The sequence below is a fragment of the Alosa pseudoharengus genome, unplaced genomic scaffold (assembly GCF_046254945.1).
Source record: "Alosa pseudoharengus isolate Yale_2024_CS ecotype anadromous, Long Island Sound unplaced genomic scaffold, YU_APseudo_1.1 YU_APseudo_1.1_scf_9, whole genome shotgun sequence".
Lineage (NCBI taxonomy): Eukaryota > Metazoa > Chordata > Actinopteri > Clupeiformes > Clupeidae > Alosa > Alosa pseudoharengus.
This window is the reverse complement of record NW_027468881.1, coordinates 35978190-35995822: the sequence shown is the minus strand read 5'-3', so window position 1 is coordinate 35995822 and position 17633 is coordinate 35978190. Positions and strand designations below refer to the sequence as shown.

At 43.3% G+C, this 17633-nt stretch overlaps 1 protein-coding gene across 1 annotated transcript; it reads right to left on the bottom strand.

Annotated features, from left to right (window-relative positions):
- Positions 1-6921: 6921 nt before the first annotated feature.
- On the bottom strand, positions 6922-12094 carry krt8 (keratin 8). The gene is made up of 9 exons (XM_076276832.1): positions 11585-12094; positions 9920-10128; positions 8971-9031; positions 8784-8879; positions 8499-8663; positions 8281-8406; positions 7944-8164; positions 7768-7811; positions 6922-7638 (listed from the first exon to the last, which is right to left on the bottom strand). The coding sequence occupies exons 1-9, from the start codon at positions 11996-11998 to the stop codon at positions 7358-7360; spliced, it is 1617 nt and encodes a 538-aa protein (XP_076132947.1). The 5' UTR covers positions 11999-12094; the 3' UTR covers positions 6922-7357.
- Between the last annotated feature and the right edge of the window lie 5539 nt (positions 12095-17633).

Below are 17633 nucleotides of genomic sequence, written 5' to 3'. Positions count from 1 at the left end.
CCAAACTAAACACAAAGCAGTATTTAGCTCTTTTTGCTGTGAAACTGCCTGGATCTTCCCCAAAATGTAGCCATTTTTTAAATCCTAGATAAAACATTTCAGTATTCATGATTGAGCTCTAGGCATGCACTTTAGTCTTACTGCTTTCTACTTGTAATTATATCACTTCCTAATACCAACTAGTAAATAACTTACTGCTGTAGGCCTACTGCTCCTCATATTATCTCTGAAGGGTATTTCAGGTGTAAGAGGAACAACTGCTTAGAAGAACAAATGTCCCCTTTCACCTATGCAAAATTAAGTATTATGATTGTATCAGATTTAGTCTCTTTGACCATTAACTTTGGTTATGTGCATTTTGACTCTATCAGACTAGCCTTCTCTCTCATGCTCACTCACACGCCATGCAGTCAGTTTCTATTGCTGTGACATTGCTGCCATCCAGTGTATGCCTGAAGACTGCAGGGTTTTGGAAAGCTCTAAAATTGTTCCTCAATAGACAGACTTGTGTGATGTACCTGGCCTTCCTAGTCACCACCAGTGTTGGGAGTAACGGCGTTTAAGTATAACGGCGTTACTAACGGCGTTAATTTGTCAATAACGGAGTAATCTAATTAATTACTTTTTACAACGTTACAACGCCGTTAACGTTACTAGACGTTAAATGCGGTGCGTTACTTACTTCGCATTGATTAAATAAACTGTGTAATCCGAACGCACCCCTGGCTCACAGCTAGTGAGGAGGTGGGTTAATAACGACGTAAGCGATTATGATTGGCTAAGGCAGAGTCATGTTTCATGATAGCCAATCAGAGCCAGTGTTTTTACACACTTGCCAGCACACGCGCCACACACACACGCAACAGCTAAAGTAGAGATTCGATGAAACAGCAGAGGTCAGGAGCAATCCGATGAAAAGTTGGCATTTTCAAGGTGGAGATATAAGCACTACTTCAAATTCATTGTGGTCAAAGGCAAGAACGTTCATGTAATGTGTAGGCTACATTATGTCCAGGAGCGAAGATTTTGTCGACATCCGTTGTGAGCAACTCTTATTTAATGAGGCATCTCACACACGCATCCAAGCTAGTGGCCAAAAACACCGATAGCCTACCTCCACCACAGATGATAGCTCGCCATCCACTAGCAAAGAAGGACTCGGAGCAAAGTCCTCCAAGCAGCAAAAGCTAGATCTTTCTGCCTCACAACAAAAAGCTATGACACAGGCTGAAGTCAACCGTAGGTCTGTCGATGTGCAATATCTTGAATTTCCCCTTGGGGATCAATAAAGTATCTATCTATCTAATAAATATCGAAAGTTATGTAGCCTACAAACACCTGTCTGTTCTACTAATTTCAACTTGCTTTTCAAAACTGCTCAAAAAAATCCAAATTCTTTGACATATAGCAACTTTTTTTTTAACAGTAACGCAAATAGTTACTTTCCCTGGTAACGAGTTACTGTTATCATAGAGTAATTCAGTTACTAACTCAGTTACTTTTTGGAACAAGTAGTGAGTAACTATAACTAACACTGGTCACCACCAATTCCCCATTCCACTCTCCCCTAAAAAGAAAGATGTAGTAGCCTATGTATGGCCATTATATTACAGTTAGATTAGCTAAACAACACAGGTGAGCACTTCTGCATTTCACAGTGTGCTGAAATGTAGGCCTAACCTACACTATTTTTGACTATTTCTTAAACTCAGCAAATATGCTTTGTGGTTGTGAACTTATCATTACAACTATTCCACCTGTGTGTGTAGCCTATGCTTCAAATTCTGAAGTGCAAAATAGTTTAGGCTACAGCAGAAATATTTCCATCCATAGATAGAAATAACAAGTCAAACCTCTGAATTTCTTTTCAAAGTGCATCATAGCCTCAAAATACCCTGGCAGCAAAATACATTTGCTGCCGCTAGGGGTGCGTCTAGATTTCTAGGCTATCAGATTGATGCATTTAAACGTTGAACATATTCAAAATTTCTTTTGGGGGGCCATGCCCCCAGACCCTCGTAACGTGGCTTGGTTACAACTTCAGGCAAGTAACAGCACCGCTGCTGGAAACATTTCTAGGGGAAATCCCAGGAGTTACTTAGTGTTCTTTTGTCTTAACCCTCATAGGGTGTTCGTTTTTTTGTTACACAGGAGGTGCTGCTGGGTCTGGTGGACCCATTGCATTTTAGGCCTTTTAATTCAACATAATCAAACTTTTTTTTTTAAATACTCACTAGATAGTTACTTCATCCCAATTGCAAGTAATATAAACAACACATATGTTAAAGGTGTTGCCTTTACCTTTGTTAAATCACAATTATGAATAGAAGTGCCACTCGTTTTGTTTATTTTGTATTAAAATGTAACGAAATAAGGAAATGCATCATAAAACAGGCATAACTGGAACATAATCAACAATTGTACGAATAAAGCAAGTTTTATTTATTTGAATTTCATTAGAAATTGAACATACTCAATAACATCTGTCTGAACAACACATTGAAGCCATAGAACATGGCAATTTTATACCAGACTATACCACACATGAGGGGCAGAGTTTCACTGTGTGTGTATTGCATATGTATTTTTTGATAGGCGATGGCATGTAAAAGTAAAAAGAAGAATTGATGTCTTGTGCATGAGTGACTGCCAAGCGTGTAGGTCCTGGTAGCATTCGAATCACATTGGCAGCCATGCAGTGGGGTTCATTTCTTGAGCAGGAAGACCATTCAATTCTACCATTTTTTGACATCCATATGTTGTCATTTGCAAGCTGCTGACAGTCTAGTCCAATGTCCGGCTGCTCAATGCCTGGTTCTATGGCTGGCTGCTCAACGGCTGGTCCTGCGGCTTGCTGCTCATCGGCTGGTCCTGGGGCTGGCTGCTGGCGGGCTGGTCCTGAGGTTCGCTTGCGTTTCGGAGCTGGCTGACAGGCTGGTCCTATGGCTGGCTGCTCACGATCTGGTCCTGAGGCCTGCTTGCGTTTTGAAGCTGACTGACGAGCTGGACCTGTGGATTGCTGGTTATTGGCCGGTCCTGGGGCTGGCTGCTGGCGAGCTGGTCCTGAGGCTGGCTGCTCACGGGATGGTCCTGGTCCTGGCTGCTTGCGGGCTGGTCCTGGCTGCTCACGGGATGGTCCTGGGGCTAGCTGCTCACGGGATGGTCCTGGCTGCTCACAGGCTGATCCTGGGGCTAGCTGCTCACGGGATGGTCCTGGGGCTAGCTGCTTGCTGGCTGATCCTGGGGCTGGCTGCATGCAGGCTGGTCCCGGCTGCTCACGGGATGGTCCTGGGGATGGCTGCTCTCAGGCTTGTCCTGGCTGCTGAAGGGTCCTGAGGCTCTTTTACGTTTCGGAGCTGGCTGATGCTTATCCTCCTCTTCAAACTCGGAGTCTGAATTTTCAGAAATGTTATCCTCACTTTCTAAAACTATTTGCTCGGCATCACCATCAAAACCCTCTGACACACACACACACACAGGACCTATGATTTCCACACTTTAACTAGTACCGGGTCCAGTGGACCCGAACATCCTGTGTGTAATAGAAATGTGAAGGGGGGGTATGCAGGGGTGGTTCATTGAAAATGTTTTCTGATTTATGTTCCTCACAGAAAATGAGCCAAGGCCAATGAATCTTAGTTTAAAAAAATAATTATTATGATCGCCGCGAAGCGCAGCGAAGCGAAGCACAGTTTTCTGTGAATGTCTCGAGAACCGTAGGGTTTAGGAGGACCATTTTTTTTTTGTATGTTGATCTCAAGGGGCCATGTCAACCCATTCCATAACCCCTCATTTCATGTATAGCGCCACCTAGTTAAACACAAAAAAGTAAAAATGAGGTGTTGTAATCACAGGTATCTGTAACCTAACATAGTCAAAACTGCACGAAATGGGATCAGTATGACACCCTCTGTATGCACCCCAAGTTTCGTGGAATTCCGTTCATGGGGGGCCACACAATAAATTAATTTATGTTACTATACACCAACTGGCCTGTAGGTGGCCGGAGACAGTTTTCTGTGAATGTCTCGAGAACCGTAGGGCCTAGGAGGTCCACCTTTGCTATGTATGTTGGTCTTAAGGGGGCATGTCAACCCATCCCATTACCACTTATTTCATGTATAGCGCCACCTAGTTAAAAATTAAAAAGCAAAAAATTAGGTGTTTTCATCACAATATCTCTGGCTGACAAGGTCAAAACTGCACGAAATTAAAAGTGTAGGATCATTATGACACCCTCCGTATGCATGCCAAGTTTTGTGTACTTTCGTTCATGGGGGGCCTTACAATAAAATAATGTATGTGTACATTTAGTGACGTACACCAACAAGGATTCCCGGGACACTGAAAGACCGGGGTACACAAAACTTGGTGGGCATGTAACCCCACATGGATAGCATGGAACCGTCATTTTTCGTTTTGATCTGTAGCCCCCCCGCTGGACTGGACCCCCGAAAGGAGGGTAGGGCAGACACAGTTCTCTGTGAATATTTTGAGAACTGTAGGGACTAGGATGACCATTTTTTCCGTATGTTTGCCTCCAGGGGTCATGTTAACCCATTTCATGTACACACATGTGCACAAACAGATACACACACACACACATACATTCACAGTAATCATACGTCTGACACATACTCACACAGTAGACATATGTACGCTTGCACAGGCACATACGCAGGCACACACACAAGCACGCACGCACACACACACACACACACACACACACACACACACACACACACACACACACATAACATAAACATGTACATGCACACATGCACACAATTCAAGAATTTCTCATAATTATGAACAGGCAAGATGGAGGTGGGGTTGTATAAAATGAATTTTACATGTGAAATCTATGAACTAATCATGTTTTGGTACTTGTTGTCTAGCAGATATCAGTGAGAATTGAGTGTGGATAATGCAATTTAGTGAGACAGTTAGAATCATATAGGCCTTTCAGCGTGATTTATTTTTGTGGAAAAAATGTGCTGGACTGGGCGGCGGTCATATTTTGTACCGCTCTGCGGTACATCTAGTTAATTGTAATTTTTGGCATGCCACCCCAAGATTTGCAATGGCCTTCCCTGGCCACCCCTGTCAAAATGTTCTGCTGGCGCCACTGTATTTAACCATGTTGGTGAATCTGAGTGAATGTGATTGCAGCCTGCTTTGGTGCTCATGGTCTCTGTAAAATAAACTGAAGAGTTGAATTGTGGAGAATCTAACAATGTAGCATGTCCATAATCCATATACAGAAGTTTAAACATTAAACACTGCCTGCCCTACATCAGTGGAAAATGTGTGTTTTAAGCAGCGATCTGCTCTAACTGTGTGTGTATGATCTAAGCAGCATAGAACTAGCTTAGGCAGGTGATGAATAGGCTTTTAGAGGTTTTATACAACCAAAACACTTTAAGTGGTGCTCTGAGGTGCTCCTATGCTAAATATATGGAGAAATCTAAATATTTTGCCTAATATTGAGATTCTTTGAAGTTCTAAGTAATTTTAAGCAATAAACAAGCCCCCTGGTCCAACTTCCAATTCATTCAGCTCCTTTGGGTGTGGACAGTTTTGCACTGACAATGGGCCTCATAGAACATAATGACCATCATATTGTAATTGGAGAGCAAATATTACATTATAGGGCCCAAAATGTTAACATTAGCATCCCTGATAAGGAGTGGTATGGATATGGTTATGGGATTATGGGATGGGCGACTTAAAAATAAAAACAATACAATAGTCAAAATGAACAGTAAACAGTTAAACTTACAGTTAAAATGTTAGAGTAGTAAGACTACATTAACGAGAATAGCAATAAAAAACAATAATATAATAATAATAATGTCAATGCAATATTAATGATCATAGCCTAATGAAAAAAAATACTATAATATACAAACCATAACTCATAAGAACCGCTTAATTAACTTAATGCATAAAAAGATATGTCTTTAGACCCCTCTTGAAAAATTCAAAACTATGACAGGAATGGAGAGCACTGGGCAACTCATTCCACCAAGGAGAAACCACTGAGGAAAAGAGTCTAGAATTTGACAGATGCTCATCAGAAGACCGTAGTGAGCGGTTGGGGATGTACAGCTGGATCATATAATTTAGATAGCAGGGAGCAGATCCAGTAAGTGTCCTTAGGCTAAGGTGATATATTTAAATTTTATTCTGTCCACTTTAGGGAGCGAATGGAGAGTAACTAGGGAGTTACATGTGTCCTCTTTGGCCGATTGAAGACGTTTTGAATCAGTTGTAACAATCTACTACTACACAAGCAGGCAGGCCAGCTAACAGTAGTCTAAGTTCTTCTTACAGTAGATTGACATTCACTTTGGCTTCCCAGTGATTTTATTTGAATGCAACCATCAAACAGAGATGAGCATGACATGGCATCAGCTGTGTGCTCAAGTAACAGTAACAAAAAGCACCTTCAAAGTGTAACACACTTTTATACATGTATTTGTGGGTTGTATATGCCAGAACATTTATTGTCAAACAACAGAAATGTTTTAGACTAGTCAATAGTGATGCTCACTGGACGGAAGATCTGCAATTAAAGCAGAAAACATTTCACAGCTGTTTTTTATGAATTGGTTGTTATAAATAAAATTATGATAATAAGTTTCTGTTTTCATTGTTGTCCTTATAGCTACTTGTTTCTGGTTTTTGTCTTTTTCCTTGAACTGGTTCAAAGCCTTTAGCCCATATTTCCACTATAGCTAGTCCTCCACTAATTTCTGCTACAACTAATTAAAACATTTTAGTATGCAAATTCAAAGCATATCCTTTTGTATTTACCATTACATTTAAATAGCAGTACCATACTGAATACTATTGGTTTTGTGCTGACTGTATCATTTATGAAAAACACCCTCCAAACACCACCACACAGACTCAATGTGCTCTCAGTAAACATTTATTTTTGGTAGCAAAATTCAGCACCTTGGAGGACATGAAGGCAGTTTTACCTACTGTAGTTTCTGCTAAGGCACAAAATGGAAACTGAGCCAACACACATCATGGATCTACAAACACATGGCCACCTCAGCATACTCAAGATATGGAGCTATTCCTTGCCAAGACAATGACCTGATCTGACCTTCACAAGTCTGTTTACACACAGTATTGCTGAAAGCTGTCTAGTGCAGATGCTTAACTCAGAATAAGGCACTGTGTGGGATTACATTTGGTCCCTTTAAATCTTTGGTCGGAGTTAAGTGTACTTCATTACAACCTTGTAGGTGACTTTAAACTCGGTATGTAACAGTGTTTAATGGTGAGGAAGGGAATGAGTGGAAAAAAAACATCGCTAGGGAAAATGTTGGGGACTAATTGCTCAATCCTGGACGACCTCAGAGGATTCAGACACCACTTTGCCGTCCTTGGTCTCGATCATTTTAATGACGACGCTCTTCTTGCTCTGGGTAATCGCGCTGTCGCCATAGCCACTTCCAGAGCTGTAGCCCCCGCTGCTGTAGCCCCCGCTGCTGTAGCCCCCGCTGCCGTAGCCTCCGCTGCCGTAGCCGGCGCCGCCGCCGCCGTATCTGCTTGAGTATCCACTCGAGTAGTTGCTGAAGCCACTGCTAGCACTCTCCATTGGGAATGAGCTGTAGCTTGCTGTGGAGGACACAGTAGGTTCATTACTGAAGTAACACTACATACAATAGTACACAGTAACCTTTGACTACACAGTGAAAATATATTTAGTATGCTTCTTTATGTGCTACAGAGCGTGGCTTCACTTACTGCTCTGTTTAGAGATGTTGATGGACTGAATTCCAGTGGCCAGCCTGCAGAGAGATGAGAGTTAAGGTAAGTTAAGGTTAGTCATGTGGACTGGAGAGGTATAAACAAGAGGGCCAAGATAGGAACATGTCCTCATTGATTCTAACTCTTTGGTCCTATGATGGACAGAGACTCACCTGTCCTCTTCTCCCTCCAGCAGTTTTCTGTAGGTGGCGATCTCAATGTCGAGGGCGAGTTTGACGTTCATCAGGTCTTGGTACTCCCTGATCTGGCGGGCCATGTCCTGCTTGGCTCTCTGGAGGGCGTCCTCCAGGTCCTTGATGCGCAGCTTGGCATCTCTCACGGCCATCTCACCACGCTCCTCAGCCTCTGCAATCTGGTTCTCCAGGTTGGCACGCTGATGATGATATAAACGAACATTTCATTCAAGATGCACACTTGGCTCTTGTAAACACCAGATGTGGCATTGGCAGAAATGGACTGTTATGTTGAAAGGCTGGGTTAGGATTTCACCTGTCCCTTGACGGCATCAATCTCTGACTGCAGCCTCTGGATCATGCGGTTGAGGTCAGCGATCTCTGTCTTCGTTGATCGGAGGTCATCACCATATTTGCTGGCAGATGTCTGCATCTCCTCATACTAATACAGTAAGAATATCAGAGATTAGATCAGATGTCAAAGGACCAGTTTCTTTTCTATTGTTGGTGTAACGGCCAGGTATTGATCCCCACCTTGGACTTGTACCACGTCTCGGCCTCAGCCCGGCTGCGGTTGGCGATGTCTTCATACTGGGCACGCACTTCAGCAACGATGGAGTCCATGTCCAGGTTACGGCTGTTGTCCATCTCCACCACAACAGAAGTGTCTTTGATCTGGGCCTGAAGCTCACGGATCTCCTACAAAAGCAAAATTCAGTATAGGGTCAACATAGCTTTCAAGTCAGTGGTGCAGTTAGACATTTCCAAAAATCTGGGGAACAATAACAAGATGTTAACATGGTGGCCATAGAGATGTACCTCCTCATAAATCTGCCTCAGGAAGTTGATCTCATCAGTAAGGCTCTCCAGCTTGGCCTCCAGCTCCACCTTGTTCATGTAAGCCTCATCGACATCCTAAGAGGGAAGACATGTGAATATGTAAATACTCATGTCACCTCCACAGGTGATGTATTCTGTCTGTTCATCCCAAGATAAAGGTGCTCACCTTCTTAATGAGAACAAAGTCATTCTCACATTCTGTGCGCTTGTTGATTTCATCCTCATACCTAAAAGTAGAAAATAATGTATTTAGTGTAATCTGTGTTTTCATTTTGAAACAGACAATTCATTTGCATTACGGTTAGAACCAGTTTGATATCTTTCAAGAAAACAAAAGATAATATCTAAAACTTACTGTGGAATTTTAGAAAGTTCAATTGCACTAACACTATTCTATAATTTGGACATGTGCGTTTTGAATATTATTTGTATTAGTCATCCAGTTCATTGACTGTGAATGAGAATATGCACGTCCTTGAGCTGGATTTCACTGTACCACACAAGTATTTCACTAGAGGGAGACATTTCCATGCTATTGCGTGAGTCAGGGAGACTTGAGCATATGGCCCGAGGTGTTTCCTTATATTCAGTCATTTGTTCTGGACGTCCCGGACAGACTATGAGCTCATCACATATTTCAAGATCAACGACTCAAAAGGCATGGCTCTATGCCCTGTTGCCATGACTATTAGAGTCATTTGCATTTAGCAGATAATGCTGTTTGAGCATGTAAAGTGGGTTTCTCCTTTGTGGTAGTGATATCCTCTGTAATGGGCATGCAATGGCTTCTTTGTGCCGTGCCAGAACTGTGCTCCAAATGCCAAGGGTTGAATGAATGAAGTGTAAAACTGAACAGACATAAAACTCAACCGCCAGCCTCAGAGGGATTCTGCATGTGGCGATTGTACGTCAGTGCAAGTAAAAGCTCCTTTGTGCCTTTTTTTGACTGGAAAGGAACATGGCAGAGGAGTAATAATCCTAAACTGTTTCCATGCCCCAATCAAGTTTTTCCCCCGTCTTTATTTACTGCAACTCATTTAGTCAGGGAACATTTGAGGTTGCCCAAATGTGCACGTTTAGCACATTTTGGCAGTCTCCCATCCTGGCTGACTCACTTGTTCTTGAAGTCCTCCACCAGGCCTTGCATGTTGTGGAGATCAGCCTCCAGCTTCATCTTGTCGTTGCCCAGGCCGTCGAGCTGTCTGCGTAGGTTGGAGATGTAGGCCTCGAACATGGAGTCGATGTTGGAGCGGGCGGTGGTCTGGCCCTGCAGCAGGTTCCATTTGGTCTCCAACATTTTGTTCTGCTGTTCCAGGAAGCGGACCTACGTGGGCAAAGCAAGAGCACATGCTTTTTCAATTTTCTCTTGCGAATGGATGAATCACACACTCGTGCCTGCAACAGATTTTGGCAACCACTTTTTTTCCAAATTGGCATCACCAAATACCAATAAACTGATTTTGAGGTTCTTTGGCACGCTGGCAAGTGGTCCACAAAAAGAACAACCACATGTTAACTGTACAACAGTCTGCACAGACTTCAGGGTGTAGTCCAAATGGGACGTTGTCCAAATGTTTGTGTGAGTTTCCAAGGCAACTGTTTTTTTCCAAGGAAACTGTGATGCATATCCTAGTGGGAGGGGGGCATGGGGGTATGGGAAGAACTGACATTAGTTCAGCCTCCCCCATTTTTCCTGTTTCAACTGGACATAGCAGAGAGATGGGAACCGAGGCACTGAAAGAAGCACACAAAGCTGCAAGCGTAGATACTGGTGTATGAGACAGTCAGCATAGTGACATATAAAAACGCACGATATCCCTGAAATAGTGTCATCTGGTTTTACAGCGCTAGGGCAGGTGATGTCCAGCTGTCCTTCACAATAAAAGATGGAATGACTAAAATAATGGTAACAGGAAATGTAGCTGAAACATCGTCATTTTATGTGAGGCCCAGTATGAGGTAAATAGAAACATTTGTCCGGACTCAGAAGAAGTGAGCTCTGAACAACTTTGATTCTCTCTCTCTCTCTCTGTCCAAGAGGAATGGACGGGTTATGTAACCAGACCTCTAGTATTGGCCTGAACATGAAACCAACCGGCAGCCCTGTTTAAATATTAACTCTCTTGACCAGTTTCAGTGGAGAACCAATAGGGAATAGAGAAATACTTCATAGATGACAGTCATGAAACACATGACTGCAACGTGTCATTTCTACATTTGGTTGCTTTTTGGACTCTTTTCATTTGGTTGCAACACATGACGAGAACATCTATAATAATATTGAACTCATTTTTCTAATCTTTTATGGAACACAATTCACTTTCAGGGAAAGGCCCTTTTTGGGTGTGGACAGCACGGGATTGCCCATCCCCCTCAGGGAGCCCATTCCCAAGGTGAAGAAACATATACTCAAGACACACCCTAGAAACCCACCCCAACACACATCCCCTCACAGCAGAGAATCCATTAAAACAAGACTCAGGAGAGGAAGCTGCCTCGCCCATTTTACTTTCTTCCCTGACTCTCGCTGCTGTACAGCTAGGTGTCACACTACACTACTTTTACATGTTATGGCATACCATTGTCGTCATGCAGTCAATGTTACACTTATTTCACGTTAACTTCCTTTCACTGAAGAAATTCATGACTTAGACCACTGACAAATATTGCAGTCACAGTTCTCTCTAGATTCTGAAGGATTTGCAGTGCCTGACTTTCAGGTTTACTATAAGCTTTTTCAGAATGACATAACAAACTACCAGACATGGAGATAGTCATACCTTGTCGATGAAGGAGGCGAAACGGTTGTTGAGGGTCTTGATCTGCTCTTTCTCCTGGGTGCGGACAACCTGGATGTTGGGGTCGATCTCCAGGTTGAGGGGTGCCAGAAGGCTCTTGTTCACCTGGACAGCTGTGATGGGGGCCACAGCGCCTCCACCCATGCCCATGCCCATGCCCATGCCCCCCATGCTAGAGCCCAGGCCGTAAGAAGAGGAGCTGGAGATGTAGCCGCCACCACCCATCCCTCCACCCATGCCTCCCATGCCCCCCATGCCGCCGGCGCCGTAGGAGCTGCGCACGCTGTAGCTCTGCCTGGCCTGGCTGGGGCCGGCGTAGGAGCGGCTGCTGAAGCTGCGGGGCGCCGTGCCCGAGGAGGACGAGGAGACCTTGTAGGTGGTTTTGTTGTAGGACATCCTGGAGGTGCAGAGCAGAGAGAGACGGAGAGAGAGAAGAGTGACGTGGGACTGAGGTGCCTGGCTCTGTGCTGGAGGAACCCGAGCAGATAGAAAGACCTTCAGACTTCCCCGCTCTCTATATCAGACAGGCAGGGAGGTGGAGTCAGGGGGTGGGGCCGCTCCGGCAGGGCTCGCACTCTAGCGGTGGGGGTGTGGGGGGGGGAGGGGGGTGGAGCTGAAACTAAACACTCTTCCCTACTGCCTGCATTACAGACACCCCCACCCCATCTCTATGGTGTAAGTTTTGTCTGTTTTGTTCAAGTGCCTTTTTTTTAGGCTTGAATTTCCCCATGACGTGTAGGCTCTAGGTTCCTCAAGCTAGAACTGGAATAGGTTGTTGTACTGTTGTGAGAAGAGACCACATTTGTGTAAACTAATAACCTTTTCAAAAAGTATACTACATTACTGAATGTTCATATTTTGTCATAATTATTTTTGTGATGGGAAAACAAAGAAGAAAACAGTTGACAATGGAGATGCAGTGAGATCATAACTGTGTTTGAGGACACTCTGGTATGCACTTGTGGTTGCTTATTGGGTGATGGCATTCACTGTTGAGCGGGACTGTTGTTCACTGACTTCAGAATCATACAGAGAGACTGTCCTATGTGTTGTGCATCTCACCTGTGAGGTGGACAGTCAAATGACGGCTTAATACACTGGATTGGTCACTGGATTGGTCACTATCTCTGGGACGTGGGGACCTCTAACAAACCTGCATTACATGATTCATTAAAGTTGTGAAATTAGTTCTTACTCCATAGCCTACACAAACTGGTCACTAGGTTAAGTTTTAATAGATGATGTCTGCATCATAGCTGGTCAATCTTATTTTGGTGAGTCAGATACAGTAGTATCACAGTGCACTCCCTTCTACGGTAAATGGGAGGTGTAACTGGACTAAATATTTCACACATACCTGCAGTCTTGCACTTTTTGGGTCTAGACACTTACCGTGTGTTTTGACACTTTAATCACAACACTTGTGCCACTGCTTTGTACCACTGCTTTGTTTCTTCCCCCATGTATAGTCATTCTTTGGCTGCTGGTATTGTGAGCTGCCGCTGCAATAATAAACATGTGGGCGTACGCTCCCTTCCTCTTCACCTTTCCTAGTCTGTTGTCCAAGTGGACGAGGCCCTCTCCAGCCAGTGTCCTGATCTCCGCCCATACAACTCAACCTCGACTTTTGTAGTAGTAGTAGGTTGATACAGAAAACAAAACAAAAGTCTACCACTTACGTACTCTCTCAGGGCTTAATGTGGCCTTGTGAGATATGGAGATATGTTTATGAGCCGTGGAGTCTGACATATTGAAGTGTATATGTGAACAGGAGTGAAGAACTGTATGTATGATGTATTGCTGAACTATGTCCTTATCTAAGTAAATACGGAACCCTGTGTTTGCTGTGCTCGTAAAACAATTTGGGCGAGTCAGATTCCTTTCCTTTTGACTTTTTTTGTTGAGGTTCACATCCATTGCATTGTTAGTCTTTTGTAAGTATAGTGACAGTAACATCACTACGACACTATGACACCACAGTAGCAAGACTATTTAAATCCTACAGCCAGCTCTCCGTACCCCAAAATATCAATACCAATAACTAGGGGGGGGGGGGGGGGGGGTATGTAGATTTGGGTCAGCCAAGCGCACTGTTTCTCATATTTACCTTGTTCATTGCCGTGTTTGTGTTTGTTTGTTCGTTGTTTTGTTTTTAAGCGATGAGCATGAGACATAGCAGGCCTCCTCAAGATGTGAAACTAGTATGACCTGTTACCTCATATACAAAGGCGCTGTCATCAAAGTGTTGGGGAGCATTCCATGCCTATCTAAAAATCTCTGAACAAACAAAGCCTGCCTTCTCTCCCCCACAAGTTATTTCTCCCCCCACCCTGTACAGCTGATTGCTTCATCATCTGTGATTAGTATTCGTAGACACACTTAGTACTCTCTTAGACAAACTTTCACTGCTGAGGTACATCACCACCTTTACTTCCATCCAGCTTTTTCTCACACTGTCATATAAACTCAAACTGAGCTTGATGATAAGTGATGAATATGTATTCTAAATAGAGCCATTTGCATGCAGGTATCTGACAATGAAAGGGTGTTGCATGTGTACAAAGAGATTATGGAATAGACTAGCTTCTTTTTCTGTGTGTGCTTTTGACTGCATGTGACTGACTGCAGGGAGCATAATGTGTTGAACTTTGACCTGTGGGGTAGAGAGATAACTGTTTTGAGTGTATGTGTAGACATGCTCAGACAGAGTCAGCGACTCCCTTATGGACGATTACAGTTCCACAGCACCAGTGAGGTGTGGCAGGCTCTCAGGAAATGACATTATTTCACTAAAATGTGCAAAAATGGAAACTCTTGGTGAAGTACATGAATGATTTTCGAAATGTCCACACATGAACAAAAGATGCCCAAAACGTGATTTGCAACACCTCATGTGGTGTGTGGGCCCTGCTGTTGGAAAGCTTCAGCCAAATAGAACCGCAAGCTGGATGAAACATAAGCTTGGCTCTCAGATGGCACACTCCCTTTCAGTTGCAGCCACTGGATTACTTATCTTACATGTAAAACCACTGAACTCAAAACAGCCTGGGTCCTCATAGCATGCAAGTCATGCACAAAGGTGATAAACTACTGAGTGATGTATGTTGAACTCAGCTTGAATCTTTCTTATCGCACTAAAGTGAAAACTGTTTTCTGTCCAGGATTAGGAAAAAAAAGTTATCTGTCACATCATAACTTTAGCCAGAATTAATTCCAGAGGTAATGCTCTGTTTTTTTTTTTTAGTCTGACTGTGAATATGTTTTTATCTCTTGGCCACCTGTGTCTACTCTCTGTGCAGTGTGAACTCTCTCCATACTTGACATGCCACTCTCTCATTTCCCATTGCAGTTCCTTCTGCTGTCTGTGTCGTGACGACTACCACGTCGTCATGGCAACAGTGTTACAAAACCCCCACACACACATGTCTCTCGTTTGTTGCACCGCAGCCCTTGACGCACCACTTCCTGAGGAAAGTTAGCGACGTTGTTATGGAGATGCGGGAGAGGGCAGTCGGACATGACATGTAATTATCTGCAAGGATATAATAAGATAGGAGTATGATGCACCAAAGCATGTGACAAAGCTCAGTCATCTACGAGGCCCTCAGCTGACTGAGCAGGAGAGGGCTTGCTAGGGCACGCACAACGCATAATGAGCACCAGATAGTAAGTCCTCCTGGTCACAACCTGCGTGGGTGTGTGTGTGTGTTGTGGGTGGGTGGGTGTGTGTGTGTGTGAGTGCTGTGTGTTTATGTTTACTGTATTCTGCTCCTATATAAACAAAACTACTTTGATCTACAGTGTTGTCAAAATAGAGCACTGCGGACAGTCCAATCATCTAGTCCAATCCACCCCAGTGTACAGTATGAAATATAGAAACTGACTTCCATGTCATCTTTTGTCTCTGGCCAGGAGCCACATAACTCTGCATCAGTGAGGATCTTTAGTTAAAGGAAAATTCTGGTATTTACTTTGAGTCCCTTTTCTGGTTTGTTTTGGATGAACTAGAGTGGTGCACACCGAAATTTTGACGATTGGTCCTGTCTCGACTTTTCTGACTCGGTTTGAATCGCCTTTGACTAGTTAGAGTGGCTGCCTACAGGCTACAAGCATGCTCAAACATGTCCTAAAACAACCCTTAACATTTGTTTTCAAAACTGTGCAACTCACCGAGTGGTTAGTGGTGTTCATTGATGTTCCAAAACAAGTAGCGTAGCGAAATACATTTTCTGTCGTGTTTTATTTGCCATTTTGTAAAATCCCATTGATTTCTGTTGGAAGACTCATTGCACGTTGATATTACTGCGCCACCGTCTATATGAGTCTGTATACTCGGTTGTGAGGTGTCTGAAAAAATAGTTCCACAATAGCAAATAAGACGGCTGGAAATCATACATTGTATGTATGTATGTAATAATCAATGAACACAACTCACCACTCGGTGAGTTGCACAGTTTTGAAAAAGAACGTTAAGGGTTGTTTTAGGACATGTTTTAGCATGCCTGTAGGCAGCCACTCTGACTAGTCAAAGGCGATTCAAAACGAGTCAGAAAAGTCGAGACAGGACCAATCGTCAAAATTTCGGTGTCCACCAATCTAGTTCATCCAAAACAAACCAGAAAAGGGACTCAAAGTGCTAAATACCGGAATTTTCCTTTAAGGAAGTATTATGCATAAATATGCAAGTGTATCATGGTGTATGGTTAGAGTGGCATTTTCATGAGCCTTAAGCTTGTTTGACCCTGCTTCCAAAGCACTTTTTCTTGAGCACAACATTTATTGTGCCATGGTGCTTTGGAAATGGGTGTACAGGTTTTTTAAAGATTCTTGGAGGCAATTCAAAGAATTGTTCTATCCACACAATGGTTTAATATTTTCTCACATCTGTAAAATGTACCAACTTTAATTCCCACTGTTGGAACATAGACAAACGTTTCTCTGTCCCATGATACAGGACATTGTGTTTTTATTATACTCAGTGTGGCAATATCTCTTACCAGGAAATGTGTTTTATTAGTGGATGCTTGCATTGGAGTTGTGCAGGTAATGCAACTGATGCTCTATGGTGCACACGTTTCACAAAATATACAAAGTTAAAGGAAGAAAGAAAATGTGACATAACATATTCAAACATCAATGCTATGCATTGGATCACCACATTATCAATTATTCACAAGCATTACATTTAGGACAGATATTTCTATTCATTGTTTAAATCTTTTTGTTTGTTTTAGTGTCTGTCAGCTATTTTCCACCAAAGTAAAATCATTAACAGCTGAGTCATACTACTGGACATTCTTATACTTAGTGTCTTCTTGACATCAGATTAAGACAGTACCTTGAGTCACCTTTATGAATACCTGCAATTACATCTTATCACAGAGATAACACATGGTCCAGCATGCTTTGCATCCCAGACTAGGGTGGGTTCCTTCTCGCTTTGCAACCGCAACTGGTCCATCCTGGGTGTGGCAGTCTCAGTGAAACAGTGACATAAGAGGACTGCTACGCCCCCTCTTCCCCCTGGTCCTGTTTTGTCCTCCTGCTCGCGTCCGTGTCAACAGCACACCTGCCTCAGAGCCATACAGTATGTGCCAGAGAGAGCGGCATGAGCACACAGAGAGACACCCTCTCTGGCCACCTGTCCAACCTGTCTGACCGTAATCCACCAATCAGAGTTTGAGACCACGTGCCTGTGTGACCCACGGCTGTGTGAAGTGTGTTTTAAGTCTTTAGATTCAACAAGCAGATTAGACACATGGCACTGCAGGTGCCTGCTAGGAGGCATGCCATACTTTCAGTCATGCCTTTCAATGATTACAGCTTCATGCCTTCTACAGGTTGAGTAACACACTATTATTTCTGGGAACGCTTGACTCTCGCAGTTGTAACTATTCAAATCTGATTTGACCTTATCAAACTCCACTCCTGAGGTTACAATACATCATAAACCTTCCCTCTTTGTTTCCTTACTCATGCATTCACAATCATTTGCAATGGGTCTGTAGTAGGTCAGGAATGTTAATTAAAA